This window comes from Notechis scutatus, chromosome 1 (assembly GCF_049901735.1).
Source record: "Notechis scutatus isolate UNSWTSFEM ecotype Mainland chromosome 1, rNotScu1.2, whole genome shotgun sequence".
NCBI classification, from domain to species: domain Eukaryota; kingdom Metazoa; phylum Chordata; class Lepidosauria; order Squamata; family Elapidae; genus Notechis; species Notechis scutatus.
In genome coordinates, this window is record NC_142009.1 from 333,589,606 (window position 1) to 333,604,445 (window position 14,840).

At 43.6% G+C, this 14,840-nt stretch overlaps 1 protein-coding gene across 3 annotated transcripts in view; it reads left to right on the forward strand.

Moving 5' to 3' along the window:
- Positions 1 to 4,562: 4,562 nt before the first annotated feature.
- Positions 4,563 to 14,840, forward strand: part of LOC113427683 (scaffold attachment factor B2-like) — a 54,216-nt gene continuing 43,938 nt past the window's right edge. For 2 of the 3 annotated variants that reach the window (XM_087952771.1, XM_087952772.1), the window contains exons 1-4: positions 4,563 to 5,027; positions 10,323 to 10,410; positions 11,244 to 11,311; positions 11,416 to 11,694. In XM_087952771.1, coding sequence (XP_087808897.1) covers positions 4,608 to 5,027; positions 10,323 to 10,410; positions 11,244 to 11,311; positions 11,416 to 11,694 — 855 coding nt within the window. In that variant the 5' untranslated portion in view covers positions 4,563 to 4,607. The remainder of the gene's footprint in view (positions 5,028 to 10,322; positions 10,411 to 11,243; positions 11,312 to 11,415; positions 11,695 to 14,840) is intronic. The other variant, XM_087952773.1, reaches the window with a different exon arrangement.

Here is a 14,840-nt window from a genome sequence, read left to right on the forward strand (position 1 = left end):
CAGAAAGGCTGCAAAATGAGGCGAAGCTCACTTAACAACCGTCTCGCCTCCCAACATAAATGTTGAGCTCAGTTGTGGTCATAAGTCAAGGACCACCTGAACTTTGGAGTGCCAGGATTTCAGAATCTCCTAAAGGCTTTTTCTATTTTATTTGTTTAAATGTCTATAGGGAGATTCTTAGTTATCCAGGTCGTGGTGGTCCCAAAGGTGCTTTTTTCAAGTGGCAACTGGACTTTCTGTTGTTTTTTTTCTTTGAAGACGTTTCACTCCTCATCCAAGAAGCTTCTTCAGCTGTGACTGGATGGTGGGGGGAATGGAAGGATTTATACTCCTTGCAGACTGCTGGTCGTTTGCATTCTTTTACAGTCCTTGAGGCCACTTGGAGGTTTTATCTGTGTCATCAGTAGTTTATTTTATTTATTAGTTATTTATTTATTCATGTATTATATCCAATTGCTGTCCATCTCACCGCAAGCTGATTCTGGGCGGTTTACAATGTTAAAAAAAATGAAGTAATACAGCAACATTTTTACAATAAGAATAAGTTTACTGATTTATTTTTGGAGGGACACTCCCAATCAGGATATTTTGTTTTGTAGTCCCCCCTCCTCATTACACTGATCTTTTTATTGGATGTTGTGTTCTACTTAAAACAGTGATCCCCAACTTTGGTGGCTTGGCAGCTCAGCGGGGTGTGTGTGTGTGGGGGAGAGGGGAACTGGGCTGGTGCGCGCACAGCTCAAGTTACATGACGCCAACATGCATGCATGCACAGCTAGACTTGCGCAAGTTGATCTGCGTATGCACAGGTGCCGGCTTGCCTCTCATCCAAGTTGAGCTGAGCGCGCACCTGTGCACGTCGGCACACCACTTGCATAACCCGGTTGTGAATAGATGATGGCCTGTAGTTGGGGACCTCTAACTCAACATTTCAAAATGAAAAGGGTTGGGAGGCACCGCCATGTGTGACTCTTATTGTGTTGTTAATCAAAAGTTCTTAACCGGGTGTGTCCTTCACCAAAATAGGATCTCTTAGGATCTCCTGGTGGCGCTCTGGTTAGAATGTAGCATGGCAGGTTGAGTCTGCCCAATGCCAGCAGTTCGATCCTGACAGGGCTCAATGTTGACTCAGCCTTCAATCCTTCCGAGGTCAGTAAAATGAGGACCCAGATTTTTTTGTGGGGGGGGAAGAGACTGACTCTGTTAACCGCTTAGAGAGGGCTGTAAAGCACTGTGTATATAAGTCTATGTGGTATTGCTATTAATAATATTAGTTTCTTCTACCAGGGGGACCACTTTGGTCTTTACTTCCCACAGCATCCCCAGTTCGTCCTTCAGGCCCTGATACTTCTCCAGTTTCTCCTATTCTTTCTCCCTGAGGTTGCTCTCACTTGGCATGGCTGCATCTGGCACTAGTGATAGTGATGTAGTTGATATCAATAGGTCTGTCTGCCCACCTGCCCATCCATCCATCCATCCATTCATCCATCCATCCATCCATCCACCATTCAACTTCGAATACAGTCTTGCAGGCTAACTGCGTTCCCACTGCCAGGAGTTCAATCCTGACTGGCTCAAGGTTGACTCAGCCTTCCATCCTTCCGAGATTGGTAAAATGAGAACCCAGATTGTTGGGGAAAACATGCCGACTCTGTAAACCGCTAAGAGGGGGCTGTAAAGCACTCTGAGTTGGTAGACTGCTTTGAGTGTTACTGCTATAGTGCCAGGTGCTATCTGAGGTACAAGGTGAGAAAAATCACTTTATATGAATGGATGAATGAAGATGGCGGCAGTGTGAGGAGCTCCGGCAGGCGCAGGCAGCGCCAGGCGACAAGCCCTCTAATCCCTGTGGGTCCAGCCGGCGAAGTGGAAAGTCTAATGCCCGAGACTTGTCAGCAAGCCAGAAAAGAGCTCCGTTCCACAGTAAATGCTCAATTCAAAAGTACTCGGCGATTTCCTATTCCTCCCATCCTTGACCAAGCATGCCAGAAAAGAGTTCATTCCTCGGAAAGCGCTCTGTTCAAAAGCGCTTAACGATCTGCAATTCGACCCATCCTTACTAGAAGGTAAGGCGGTGGGCCTCGTCAGTACCGGGGGCTATATAATCATCCTTGCAGGGCGGTGAGAGGGTGAGATTCATCCAATCCTTGCAGGGCGGTGAGCACCGGGAGCTGTAAGTCAGTCTTCAGAGGTTTGCAGCAGACTGCTTCCACCCCTGCCGCGCCTCCTTCCCTCTTCCCCAAATTGCTAATCCAGACTCCCTCTTTAAAAGAACAGTAACTAAACTCCTGTGAAGATTGGAAGCAATTTTGTGATAGAAGCAGAAGTATATTGAAGCCAGGAGGGAATGCTCATTACAAATCTGAGTCTACATAGTAAAAATATAAATTGTTCAAATTGCCAGTGCATGACTATCTCCCTGCCTCTTTCTCTTAAAAGCAACAAACTTTGAAAGTGCATTTAAATTGACTAGGAGGGCGCCAGAAATCCTTACCTATTGGCAGAAAAAATCAGAAAATAAAATACAAGCTAAATAGTAAAGACCTTGTTGAGGATCCAAACTTTGTCAAGGACCTTGGAGTACTCATCTCAAATGACCTAAGTGCTAGAGCCCACTGTAACTACATAGCCAAAAAGGCATTAAGAGTTGTTAACCTAATCCTACGTAGCTTCTTCTCTGGTAATATCACACTACTAACTAAAGCATACAAAACATTTGCTAGACCTATACTTGACTACAGCTCATCAGTCTGGAACCCATATCATGTATCTGATATTAACACAATTGAAAAAGTCCAGAAATATTTCACAAGAAGAGTTCTCCACTCCTCTACTCGTTGCAGAATACCTTATGCCACCAGACTTGAAACTCTACACCTAGAAAATCTAGAACTACGCCGCCTCCGGTCCAATCGAAATATAGCATATAAAATCATACATTGCAATGTCCTACCTGAAAATGAATACTTCAGCTTCTATCATAACAATACAAGAGCACACAATAGATACAAACTCAAGGTTAACCGCACCAAACTTGACTGCAGAAAATAAGACTTCAGCAACAGAGTGGTCAGTGTTTGGAATACTCTACCTGACTGTGGTTTCTTCCCCAAACCCCAAAAACTTTAACCTTAGACTGTCTACTATTGACCTCACCCTCTTCCTAAGAGGCCTGTAGGGAGCGTGCATAAACATACCAATCGTGCATACCCTCCCTGTCCTATTGTTTTTTTAATTTTTCTTTTAAGTATCTATCTCATGTATTCAAAACTATATTTATTCTTATACCTGTATTTTGTAAGCGATTGACAAATCAAATCAAATGTAAAAATATATTATTCATTATTATAGAGTTCAAACATATCAGGTTTGGAATGTGTTGTTCAATTGGCCAGCCTCATTTGAGTCATCAAGCATCTATAGAACATGCTCAGCAAGTATACATATACCATGTAAACATTCAGAACTTCCCATAATATATTTAGCATGATCTGTTAATGCTGCATTGCATATTCAGGAGGCGTGTTTCCCACATTATAATGAGTTTTTGGGTTATTGAAGTTCAACTTTAAGAGCTTTTCTCATGCATGGCTGCTTTGAAGTGGTTCTTATCAGAAATCAGATTCTTGCTTTGTTGCTTCAGAGCAACTAGAAACATTAATCAAAGCTTCTCCCTGTTACTGAAATCAGTTACAGGTAGTCCTCGACTTATGACCACAACGGAGACAAAATTCCCATTGCTAAACAAGTCTGTTAAGTGAGTTTTGCCCCATTTTACAACCTTTCGTGCCACAGTTGTCAAGAGAATCACTGCAGTTGTTGTTAGTAACACAGTTGGTTAAGAGACACTGGCTTCCCCTTTGACAAAGACCCCATGGGCCTGGGATACTGCAACCGTCGTAAATACATGCCAGTTGCCAAGTGTCCAAATTTTGATCATGTGACCACAGGGATACAATGGTCATAAGTGTGAAAAATGGTCGTAAAGTCAGTTATCAGTGCTGTTGTAGCTTTGAACGGTCACCAAATGAATGTACGTTGAGAACTACCTGCATTCAGACAGACCCCCTTCTCCTGCCCCCATCAGTTTTATCTGCAGAAAAAAAAAGTCTTAAACGACAAACATTCATGTGGAGAAAAAGCAAGACTTTGCACCTGGGCAGGAAAAACCAAAGGTGTTAAGTACAGATTAGGAGAAACCTGGCTCAAAAACAGTAACTGTGAGAGAAACCTTGGAGTCTTAAGTGGACGATCCCTTAAATATGGATTAAATATGGAGGCAGCAGTATGTGGCAGCACCCAAAAAAGCCAATACAACATTTTTAAAATTTTATTTTTAGTCAGCACCACTTCCTATTCAGGCAGAGATAAGGGGGTGGGGGAAAAAAAAAAAACCACCCACCCGGGCACATAGATGCCTTCTCGGCTCCCTATATTTAGTCTCGTCCAAGGCGGGTCGAGTTATACTCAGGGCGCATGCGCTCCCAGTCTCTTTCGTTTCTTCACTTTTTCGCTTTCTTCCGCCGTTTCCTCCACGTCGCGCACGCGCCCCGTCTCTTTTCACATTAGGGCCGTGTTAAAAGCAGAATGCACATGCGCAGTGAGTTATGGGCCATTCTGCGCGTGCGCCGAAAGAAGCTCGCCCGCCATTTTATGCGTGCCGGGAGCGCTCGCGCGCCCCGCATAGACGTTACCGTTTTCGGAAATCTGTTTGTTTGCTTTTTAAATATTTTTGCGAGGTTCATTCCGTATTGATTTTTTTTTTTGAGAGCCAAAATTCTGCGCGAGAAGCCGTTTTTTTTGCTTTCCCCTCCACACAGTCTTCCCCTATGGCGGCGGAAAATCAGGCCGGGCTCGCCGCAGAAGCGACGGTTTCCCTCAGCGGTGGCGACTCGGAAAGCTTCGAAGGTGGGATGACCCGGCGGCGCCTGAGCGACCTGCGGGTGATCGACCTGCGGGCCGAGCTGAAGCAGCGCAACCTGGACACCGGAGGCAACAAGAGCGTCCTTCTCGAGCGGCTCCGGAAGGTAAGGAGAGCGCGGAGCCTTCTCGGGAAAGGTTGGCGGGGGCTGAAGGGTTAAATCCTCTGCGCATGTGCCGCAGCGCAACTTTCGTCTCCGGGATTTGGCGAAACGTAGACTCTATAAAAACCGAAGAGTCGCCTTCGGAACCGGGCATTGAGGGATTCAATTCGAAGTTCGTGGCTGCTGCTTGAATCCCGATTCCCTGAGAACTGCCTGGTACTATAACTGTTTTCAGGAGAATTATACCAGCAATGTATGGTGGTGTAGCTTTTAACAAAAGGAATGGAGGCTTGGTTTTCCAAAAGGTTAAGAACCCCAACAACAACGCATCTCAGACTAAGGTAATTTCCCCCTTGTGCCTAATGCATGCGTCTTCATGTTATCTCCCAGCCAGGTTTTAAGAGCCATTTTAGAACGGGCTTGCCTTCAGCATTTGTAGGTGCTCCATCACTAAAGATTTTTAAGAAGCCATTTATCTGAAATGGTATAGGCCAGGGTCGCCTGCTTGAGCAGAGGGTTGGATTAGAGCAGGGGTTGCCAACCTTTTGGATCTCAGGGACCATCAAATTCATAATTTTAAATCCCGGGACCACTAATATAAATTTTGACTGACTGTGACTTGCTGACGTTGGTGGGGAGATAATATATATATATATATATATAGATAGATAGATAGATAGATAGATAGATAGATAGATAGATAGATAGATAGATAGATGATAGATAGATAGATATGATATAGATATCTCTAGATGATATATATATATATATATCTCTATATATATATATCTATATATATATACACACACACACACACACACACACACACACACACAGAGGCAGGGGTGGGATTCAAATTTCTTAACGGTTCTGTGGGCGTGGCCTAATTTGTGGGTGTGGCTTGGTGGGCATGTGACTGGCTGGGCATGACTTGTATGTAAATATTAAATATTAAATATTTATAAAAAAAGAGCAACTTCTACCCAAAATCAGGCAAAGCAGGCAGGCAGATTGAGTTGTTCACAGAATCACAGATTTATTCAGCGATCTATCTGCTATCGGCTCGCTCAGTCTGTCACATAAAATTTGCTTGCCCGTGAGTCTGCACTGTATAATAGAACTTTCAGTCCTGAGGGAGGTTCAGAGCCAAAGATCTAAAGAGTTTTGTTACTATTCAACTCCCAGAATTCCCCAGCCAATGTTGGCTAGGGAATTCGGCGAGTTGAAGACTGCAAATCTTAAGAGTTGCCAAGGTTGAACACACCTATATTAATGGTTAGAGGGTGATATGACTCGGGCTGCTGATTGATAATTCCATTTCTTGCATTTGGGTACATTATGTTTAGATTCTTCTCGACTACCTCTTCAACTGCAGTCACAGCAAAAACAAAACAAAACAAAACATTGACACTTGAACAGTGGCCTATTAGCTTTTCTAGTTTGTGGTAGCTGAAACCCAGTAGCAACTGTGGGAGATTCCAATGTAACCAGGGGTGGGATTCAAATTTTTTAACAACCGGTTCTGTGGGCGTGGCTTAGGTGGCGGGTGTGGCTTGGTCATGTGACTGGGTGGATGTGGCTTGGTGCTCATGTTATTGGCTGGGTGTGGCCAACTCAATATCACTCACATCGAGGCACACATCTCCTCACCTGGCCTCTCATAACTGTGGGGATGCTGCAACAGTCAGTGTGAAAAATGGTCAGAAGTCACTTTTTTTCAGTGCCATTGTAACTTTGAATGGTCACTCCACACAAGCAAAGTACCAGCAAAGGAGGGGAAAAAATTCCAGAGAAGTTCCTGAGACAGGAAGTCTAGTCCTGCCAAGAATGTAATAAGGGTTAACAGAGAGGCAGTTTCTGTAAGCAACACCAGAATGTTTCCTTCCTGCCTTCCTTACAGGATTAGGCCAGTAATTTCTTCTAACAACTGGTTCTCCCAACTGCTTAGAAAGTTAACAACTGGTTCTAGCCAGTAGGTGCAAACTGGTAGAACCCCACCCCTAAATGTAACATTAGAAATGTCCCTTGGTAGTTACATTTTCCTTCCTTTCCTTTTATTTGAAGATTTTGTAACCTGACATTCCTATAATGATGTATAGAACAACTTGCTCCCTGTATTTTAAGTAGCAATCTTAAGACCATGTTAGGTCAGGAAAAAATCATTTTCCCAATGTCAAGTTAAATCCTTTTCAGGTCTTCTGCTTTAGTAAAGCTTACATTAAGGATTATTTAGTTTCATATCTGAATATTGATCTTGTAGATAAGAATGAGCAGGAAAACAATGCCATAATATATCAGTCTTTAAAACAGGCACATCCAACCTGCAGTGCATGGTTCACATGTGGCTAGTAATGTGGCCCCACACAATATTTATAAAAAATAGAAAAAAATAAGTTTATTATTTATATACCTTAACTATATTATATGTTTTTTACGCATCCTAAGACAATTTCTCTTCACCCAGTGCGGCCCAAGCAAGCCAAAAGGTTGGACACCCATGCTTTAAAATAGTTGAGGACTACCTGTATATATTAAAGAGGTCTAAGGAAAAGGTTTATAGCCAAGAATATAATTATTAGGAAAGAGAATTAAAAAGGTCACCATTGTCATGCTCTAATACATGTGTGTGGAGGCTTTACATGCTGAATAGTGTTTGGTTTTGATTGCTGTGCTTGAAAAATTATATAATAACTGGAGAACATGAGACCAGACCAGCCAGAAAAATTGTGGGCTCAGACTTTTCCATCTACAATAAAAAATTTAGAACTCTTTAGCTTGGATAGAAGAAGGGAAATGATTGAAGTGTTTAAAATCATGCAAAGGATTGGAAAAGATTTAACCCTGACTCATTTGTATAATTTATCTGTGGAGTTTATTCAGGGATGGGATCCGACTGGTATAACTACCAGTTCTGTTGCTCTGCGTTGTGTGCGCATGCGTGCTTTGCACACGTGTGAGTCACATGAGTCACATGAGTGCAATTTACGACCTGCTGAGCTTCCCGGACAGCTGAGCAGCCCTGCGTGCAAGTGCGCAGCGGTTGGAAAAGCCCTTTTCCTGCGGTTGAAAACGCAGGAAATAAAGGTCAGGTAAGAGCCCGGGCGGGCGGGTGGGCCAAAGCAGCAGCAAACATAGAACCGGTTCTATGTATGCTCTCTGTTTGCTGCTCTTCAGAGCAGTTGGTTCTACAGAAGTGGACAGAACCGGTAGAATCCCACCCCTGAGTTTATTATTGCGAATTATGATGATAGCTACTCACAGAACATAGCTTGAAAAGAGGATTGGATACATTTCTAGAAGAGGGGACAGTACAAGTAGTCTTTGACTTATGACAACAATTGAGGCCAACATTTCTGTTGTTAAGTGAAACATTTCTTAAGTGAGTTTTGCCCTATTTTACGACCTTTCTTGCCACAGTTGTTAAGTGAAATCACTGCAGCTGATAAGTTGGTAACATGGTAAGTGAACATTGATAGCACTGATTTTGCTTGTCAGAGGTTTGGAAAAGGGGATCAGAGGACACAGCAACAGTCATAAGTATGAACTAGATGTCAAGAGCCTGAATTTTGATCACATGATCTTAGGGATGCTGCAACGGTCCTCATTGTGAAAAATGGTCAAAAGTCCCTTTTCATTGTCATTGTAATTTTGAACGGTCACTAAGTGAACTGTTGTAAGTTGAGGACTCCCTATATATTGGTATTTGTCTTCAAGGTTCAGTATTAGCCATGGTGGCATAGTGGTTAGAATGAATAGAATAGAATCCTTTATTGGCCAAGTGTGATTGGATACACAAGGAATTTGTCTTCGGTGCAAATGCTCTCAGTGTACATGAAAAGATACATTCATCAAGAGTCAAGAATCATCAGGTCCAACACTTAATGATAGTCATAGGGTACAATAAACAAACCATACTAGGAAACAGTCCATATAAATTGTTAGGATACAAGCCACAAAGTTACAGTCATACAGTCACAAGTGGGAGGGGATGGGTGATAAGGAGTGATGAGAAGGTTAATAGTAATAGTAGTGCAGACTTTGTAAATAGTTGGACAGTGTTGAGGGAATTATTTGTTTAGCAGAATAATGGCGTTTGGGAAAAACTCCTTCTGTCTAGTTGTTCTGGTGTGCAGTGCTCTATAGCGTCGTTTTGAGGGTAGGAGTTGAAACAGTTTATATCCAGGATGTGAGGGGTCTGTAAGGATTTTCACAACCCTCTTTTTGACTCGTGCAGTATACAGGTCCTCCATGGAAGGCAGGTTGGTAGTAATTGTTTTTTCTGCAGTTAGAGTGCAGTACTGCAGGCTACTTCTGCTGACTGCCGGCTGCAATTCATCGGTTTGAATCTCACCAGGCTCAAGGTTGACTCAGCCTTCCGACCTTTCTGAGATCAGTAAAATGAGGACCCAGTTTTTTGGGGGGCAAGAGTCTGACTCTAAACCGCTTAGTGAGGGCTATAAAGCCCTGTAAAGCAGTATATAAGTCTAAGTGCTCTTGCTATTACCTCTGGGCTGAGAATGTGTTTCTATGCCAGTCGCAGAGCAATGATAGGGAAATAGGGAAATGCCTCCATCTGCTGTTTGCTCTCTAGCCTGAGGAAGTACCAGCTGGACCGAGATGTGTGTTGGCCTGATGCAGCCCAACGGTTCTCGTCATGCTCGGGGCTGTATAGATGAGGTCATGTTTGCCTCTCTAGGCAGAAGGGAGAGCTGCCTCTAGGAAGCAACTAAACAGAAATACAGGCAGTCCTCGGCTTACAACAGTTCTTTTAGTGACTGTTCAGTTATAACGGTACTGAAAAAAAGTGACTTATGACCGTTTTTCACACTTATGACCGTTGCAGCATCCCTATGGTCACGTGATTTACATTTGGATACTTGACAGCTGACTCAGATTGATGATGGTTGCAGTCTCCCAGGGCCATGTTATCACCCTTTTGCGACCTTCCAACAAGCAAAGCCAACGGGGAAGCCAGATTCGCTTAACAACTGTGTGACTACATTTAAAAACTTCAGTGATTCCCTTAACAAATGTGGCAAGAAAGCTTGTAAAATGGGGCAAAACTCATTTAATAAATCTCACCAACATAAACTTTGGCCTCAACTGTGGTCATAAGTTGAGGACTACCTATAGTCTGGCCATGTAGGCCAGAAGTCCGTTTTAGTCCAGCATTCTGTTCCGTAAGTCAACAACAGCTGGCTATAATGGATGGAACACTGTGAATGAATGTGTAGTGGTATTTTCTGCCAAATTCTATACTGCTCTGTTTACTATGCTGATTTTGTCTCTTTCTAACAGGCTATTGAGGAAGAAGGAGGTCACCCCGATGAGATTCCAGTGGTGTCAGAAATAGTCCCCAAGAAAGTGCCAAAAAGAAGCAGTAAAGGTATACAAGAAGATAGATAAAGATGAAGGGTTATATTGGTTAATAGACATCAAATTCCTGCTTTGCAAATTTCCAGCAAACAAGGTTGAGAAAAAATGATACAGGTAGAGACAGGGGGGAGAGAGAGAGAGAGAGAGAGAGAGAGAGAGAGAGAGAGAGATAGATAGAGAGATAGATAGATAGATACTACTGGTAGTCCTCAATTTATGACCCCAATTGAGACCCAAATTTATGTTAAGTAAGAAATTTGTTAAGAGAGTTTTGCTCTATTTTACGACTTTTCTTGCCATATTTGTTAAGTGAACCACTGCCATATTAAATTAGTACCATGGTTATTAATGGACCTGGTTTCCCCATGGACTTTGCTTGTCAGAAGTTCACAAAAAGCTCCTGGACCCTTCAGCTATCATAAATGCTAGTCAGTTGTCAAGCATCTGAATGTAAATCGTGTGACCATGGGAATGCTACAAAGGTTGTAAGTGTGAAAAATGGTCATAAGTCACTTTTTGTCAGTGATGTTGTAACTTTGAACAGTAACTAAATGAATTGTTGTCAGTTGCCGTTAGTCTTCGTTTTAGATGATTCACAGAGTCAGCATATTGCCCCCAGCAATCTGGGTCCTCGTTTTACCATCTTCAGAAGGATGGAAGGCTGAGTCTAGTTTAAGCCACTCAGAATCAAACTTCTGGCATTGGGCAGAGTTAGAAGACTGCAATACTATATTCTAACCACTGCACTCCCACAGCTAGCTACCTAGATCCCGATAGACAGATAGATCGAATAGATAGTGTGTGTACATGTGTATGTTTGCTCAAGGATTCTGTTTCTTTTAGGGCGGAGGCCTGAGGAAGAAGAAGGAGTAGAGGACAACGGCCTTGAAGATGAATCTGGAGATGGACAGGTATTACGAGCGAACGTAGGCTACCAGATGCCCTGTAAGACTTCCAAGTTGGAACTCCAGCAACTGTTATATACGTGGCTCTTTTTTTTTTTGTCTTTTTGCAGGAGGATAATGAAGCAAGTTTGGATAACTTGCAGGATATTGACATGATGGATATTAGTGTGTTAGATGAAGCGGTCATAGATAACAGCAGTGGTGTAGACTGCCGAGAGGATAGCAATGCTGATAGTAGGCTTGGCTGCCTCTTTGACAGTAAGGAGAGTGCGGATGCAGAAAGGCGAGGACTTCCAGAGCAGCTGACAGGAGGTGCTCTGGCTAACATGGAGGCAGCTCTATCCTTATCAGACATGCCAGAAGAATCCAGAGAAATACCAGTAGCCATGGTATGCACCTTCTTCGGGAGCAGATCAATTCCCCATCCTTATAAATGTTTCATTTTTTTAAATTTTTTTCGTTTTCTTCCCCTCCCCCTTGAAAGGACGTAAATGACCCAGGATCAAAAAAATAAACTCCCTTCGTATCCCCTCCACCTTTATGTGTATGTGTGTGTATGTGAATGAATCCGTAGCCATGGCCTTCTTCTTTGCAGCTTCTAGGTTTTCAGTGCATGCTTTGTTTAGAAACCCCAGAAAGTGTTATTAATGAAATGCTGTGTGTGTGTGTGCATGTGTTTTCTCCCCCCCCCTCATGTGTGTTTCCATTCCTTTCACTCATTTTCATGTGTGTAGAAGAAGGTGGATAGGGAGTCTTAGGTCACTGGCGTGACTCGTGAGTTAGTGGTAGGGAAGCACCACATTCGTTGCGTTTTCAAGAACTAATGTTTTGGTTTGGAATAGTGGCGAATGGTTTGGTTTCTTAGTAGTCTCCCTAAACCCTTTTAGGCAAAAGAATACGTGAGCGAAAGTTCACTTCCTGAACATGCTTTTATTGCAAATGATTGGTGAACAGATTCTACAGTACAGGTAGTCCTCGACTTACGGCAGTTCATTTGGTGACTGTTCAAAGTTACAACGGCACTGAAAAAAGTGACATGATCATTTTTCACAGTTACAACCATAGCAACATCCCCATGATTGCATGATCAAAATTCTGCTTTTGGCAACTACTTCATACTTTATGGCTGTTGCAGTGTCCCCAGGTCATATAATAAGGGCTTTCAAACTTGGCAAGAATTCCTGAGCTAACATGACTGGAGGAGGAATTCTGGGAGTTGAAGTCCACAAGTCTGAAGGCTGTCAAGTTTGAAGACTCCTGCCATAGAATCACCTTTGTGGCCTTCTGACAACGTAAGCGGGAAAGCCAGATTCACTTAGCAACCAGTATACTAACTTATCAACTGCAGTGATTCACTTAATAACTGTGGCAAGAAAGGTCATCAAATGGGGCAAAGCTTACTTAACAAATGTCTCATTTAACAGCATAAGTTTTGGGCTCAATTGTGGTCATAAGTGGAGGATTACCTGTATGTTTGTTTTAGAGGTAGTCCTCAATTTACCAGCATAATTGAGTAAGAACTTCCGTTGCTAAGCCAGGCGAGTGATTGGCACCCATTTTTACGACTCCTTTGCCATGGTTGTTAAGTGAATCATGCAGTTATTAAGCAAATCTGTCCCCTCCCTCCCCCCACTGACTTGGTTTTTTGGAAGGTGATGGAAATAAATGGTGATCACATGATCCCACCATCAAAAATACATGCCAGTTGCCAAGCATCCAAATTTTGATCATGTGGGGATGCTGTAACCATTATAATGTGAGAAACGGTTGTAAATAACGTTTTTCAGTGTCGTAACTCAGTCCACTAAATGAATGGTTGTACACTGAAGACTACCTGCCATTTCTGCGGCTAGCCTTTTAACTAGATTGAATTGCGGGGCAGGGAAGGATCAAGAGCTAGGCTGAATTGTTGAATGCAGATTTGTGTCACGAGTAAGGGTGGAGTGGATTTTAAATCCCTCTTGGCAAGCCTCTCTCTCTGCCAACGAACAGAACGATTTAGGTTTGACAGGTGTGACTCTAGCCAATAGTTTATTCAGCGCCCAAAAGGACGAAGCAAATCATGGTTTAGCATAACATCCAAGTTTTATTTTGATGGGAAAACCCACTTGGACTGACTTCCGAAGTTGTGGATTTTAAGCTTGCCTTCTGGAGAATTTGGGAATTGGAAGCCTTTTGAGGGTGGATGGGCCTTCTGGATAATTTATGAGAATGTTTCCTTTTCCCCCCCTAGCGTTCTTTCGATCCTGTGATAGAAGCACAGGACTCCTTTGTGACAAATCAGGGCGTCTCGCAAAGACTTGAGTCCCGTCTCAGTTGAAACGGGACTTTTTCCTGCTTTCGAGCTTAGCCTTCTCCCTTCTATAAAAGTCACAGCCATCCAGGGGCCGAAAGAAAAAAAATTCAAAAGCTTCAAAACCTTCCCTGATTCTCCTCTGTCTTAGTTTCCTCAGTTCAGCGTTTGTCAACCTTGGTGGCTTTAGGATGTGGGGATGGCTTCAACTCCCAGAATTCCCCAGCCAGCCAGGTTTTTGGGAGTTTGAAGTTCACACATCCTAATGTCACCACTGCCTTAGTTAGAAAGCTTGAAAATGCACCAGAATGAATGTCTGTTAAGAGAAACTATCTGTCCTGGGATCATAAATAAAGCCCCGAGATCCTTCCTTCCTTCCTTCCGCTCCTTACACAGGTAGTCCTCGACTTACGGCCACAATTGCCCCCCCCATTTATGTTGCTAAGGGAGACACTTGTTGAGTGAGTTTGGCCCCATTTTTGCGACCTTTCTCACTGCAAATTGCCACAGCGATTGAGTTAGTCACGTGGTTGCTGTGTGAATCTGGCTTCCCCTTTGACTTGGCTGGTCAGAAGGTCTCAAAAGGAGACCACATGATTCCGGGACGTGGCCATGGCCACAAATACGAGTCAGTTGCTAAGCGTCTCGAGTTTTGATCACGTGACCCTGGGGAATGCTGCCACGCAAAACAATCCCAAGTCCCATTTTCTAGTACCGTTGTACCTGTGCGGACGGTTATTAAGTCGAAGCACCCGCAGGCCATCTTGTCCCCCCTGGGCAAACTTCACGGAGAAGACTTTTCCCGGATGGCTGGGCCTTCAAACAGGGCTGGGCTTGCCTGCCACCGTCCCTGAGGGCCCGTTGCAAGTTAATACAATCTCCCTTTAACACGAAGGGCTGCAATTAAGGCTCTCGCGGCAAGTGTTCTTTTCCAACTCGGCTCTCCCGCCTTCCTGCCCCAGGCGAGCGAGCAGAAGGCAAGTAGGAATTGGCCTGAGGTATTTGTTCCGTCCTGTGTGTTGTTGCTGCGGTGCGCTTCAGATTGGAAGGCATAAGTGCATCCACGCGGCCTGTGTGTAACTGGGTTGCAACTACACCTCCTGGTGAATCAGTCGGGAGGTCGCTTGAGGTTAGGCCACTCCTGGGTGAACCCAGGAAAAGACGTAGCCGCTGCAAGAGGTAAGCCTGAGTGCCCTACACCGTTTCGGCTGTGGATCCAAAATCCAGGATAGATAGATAGAT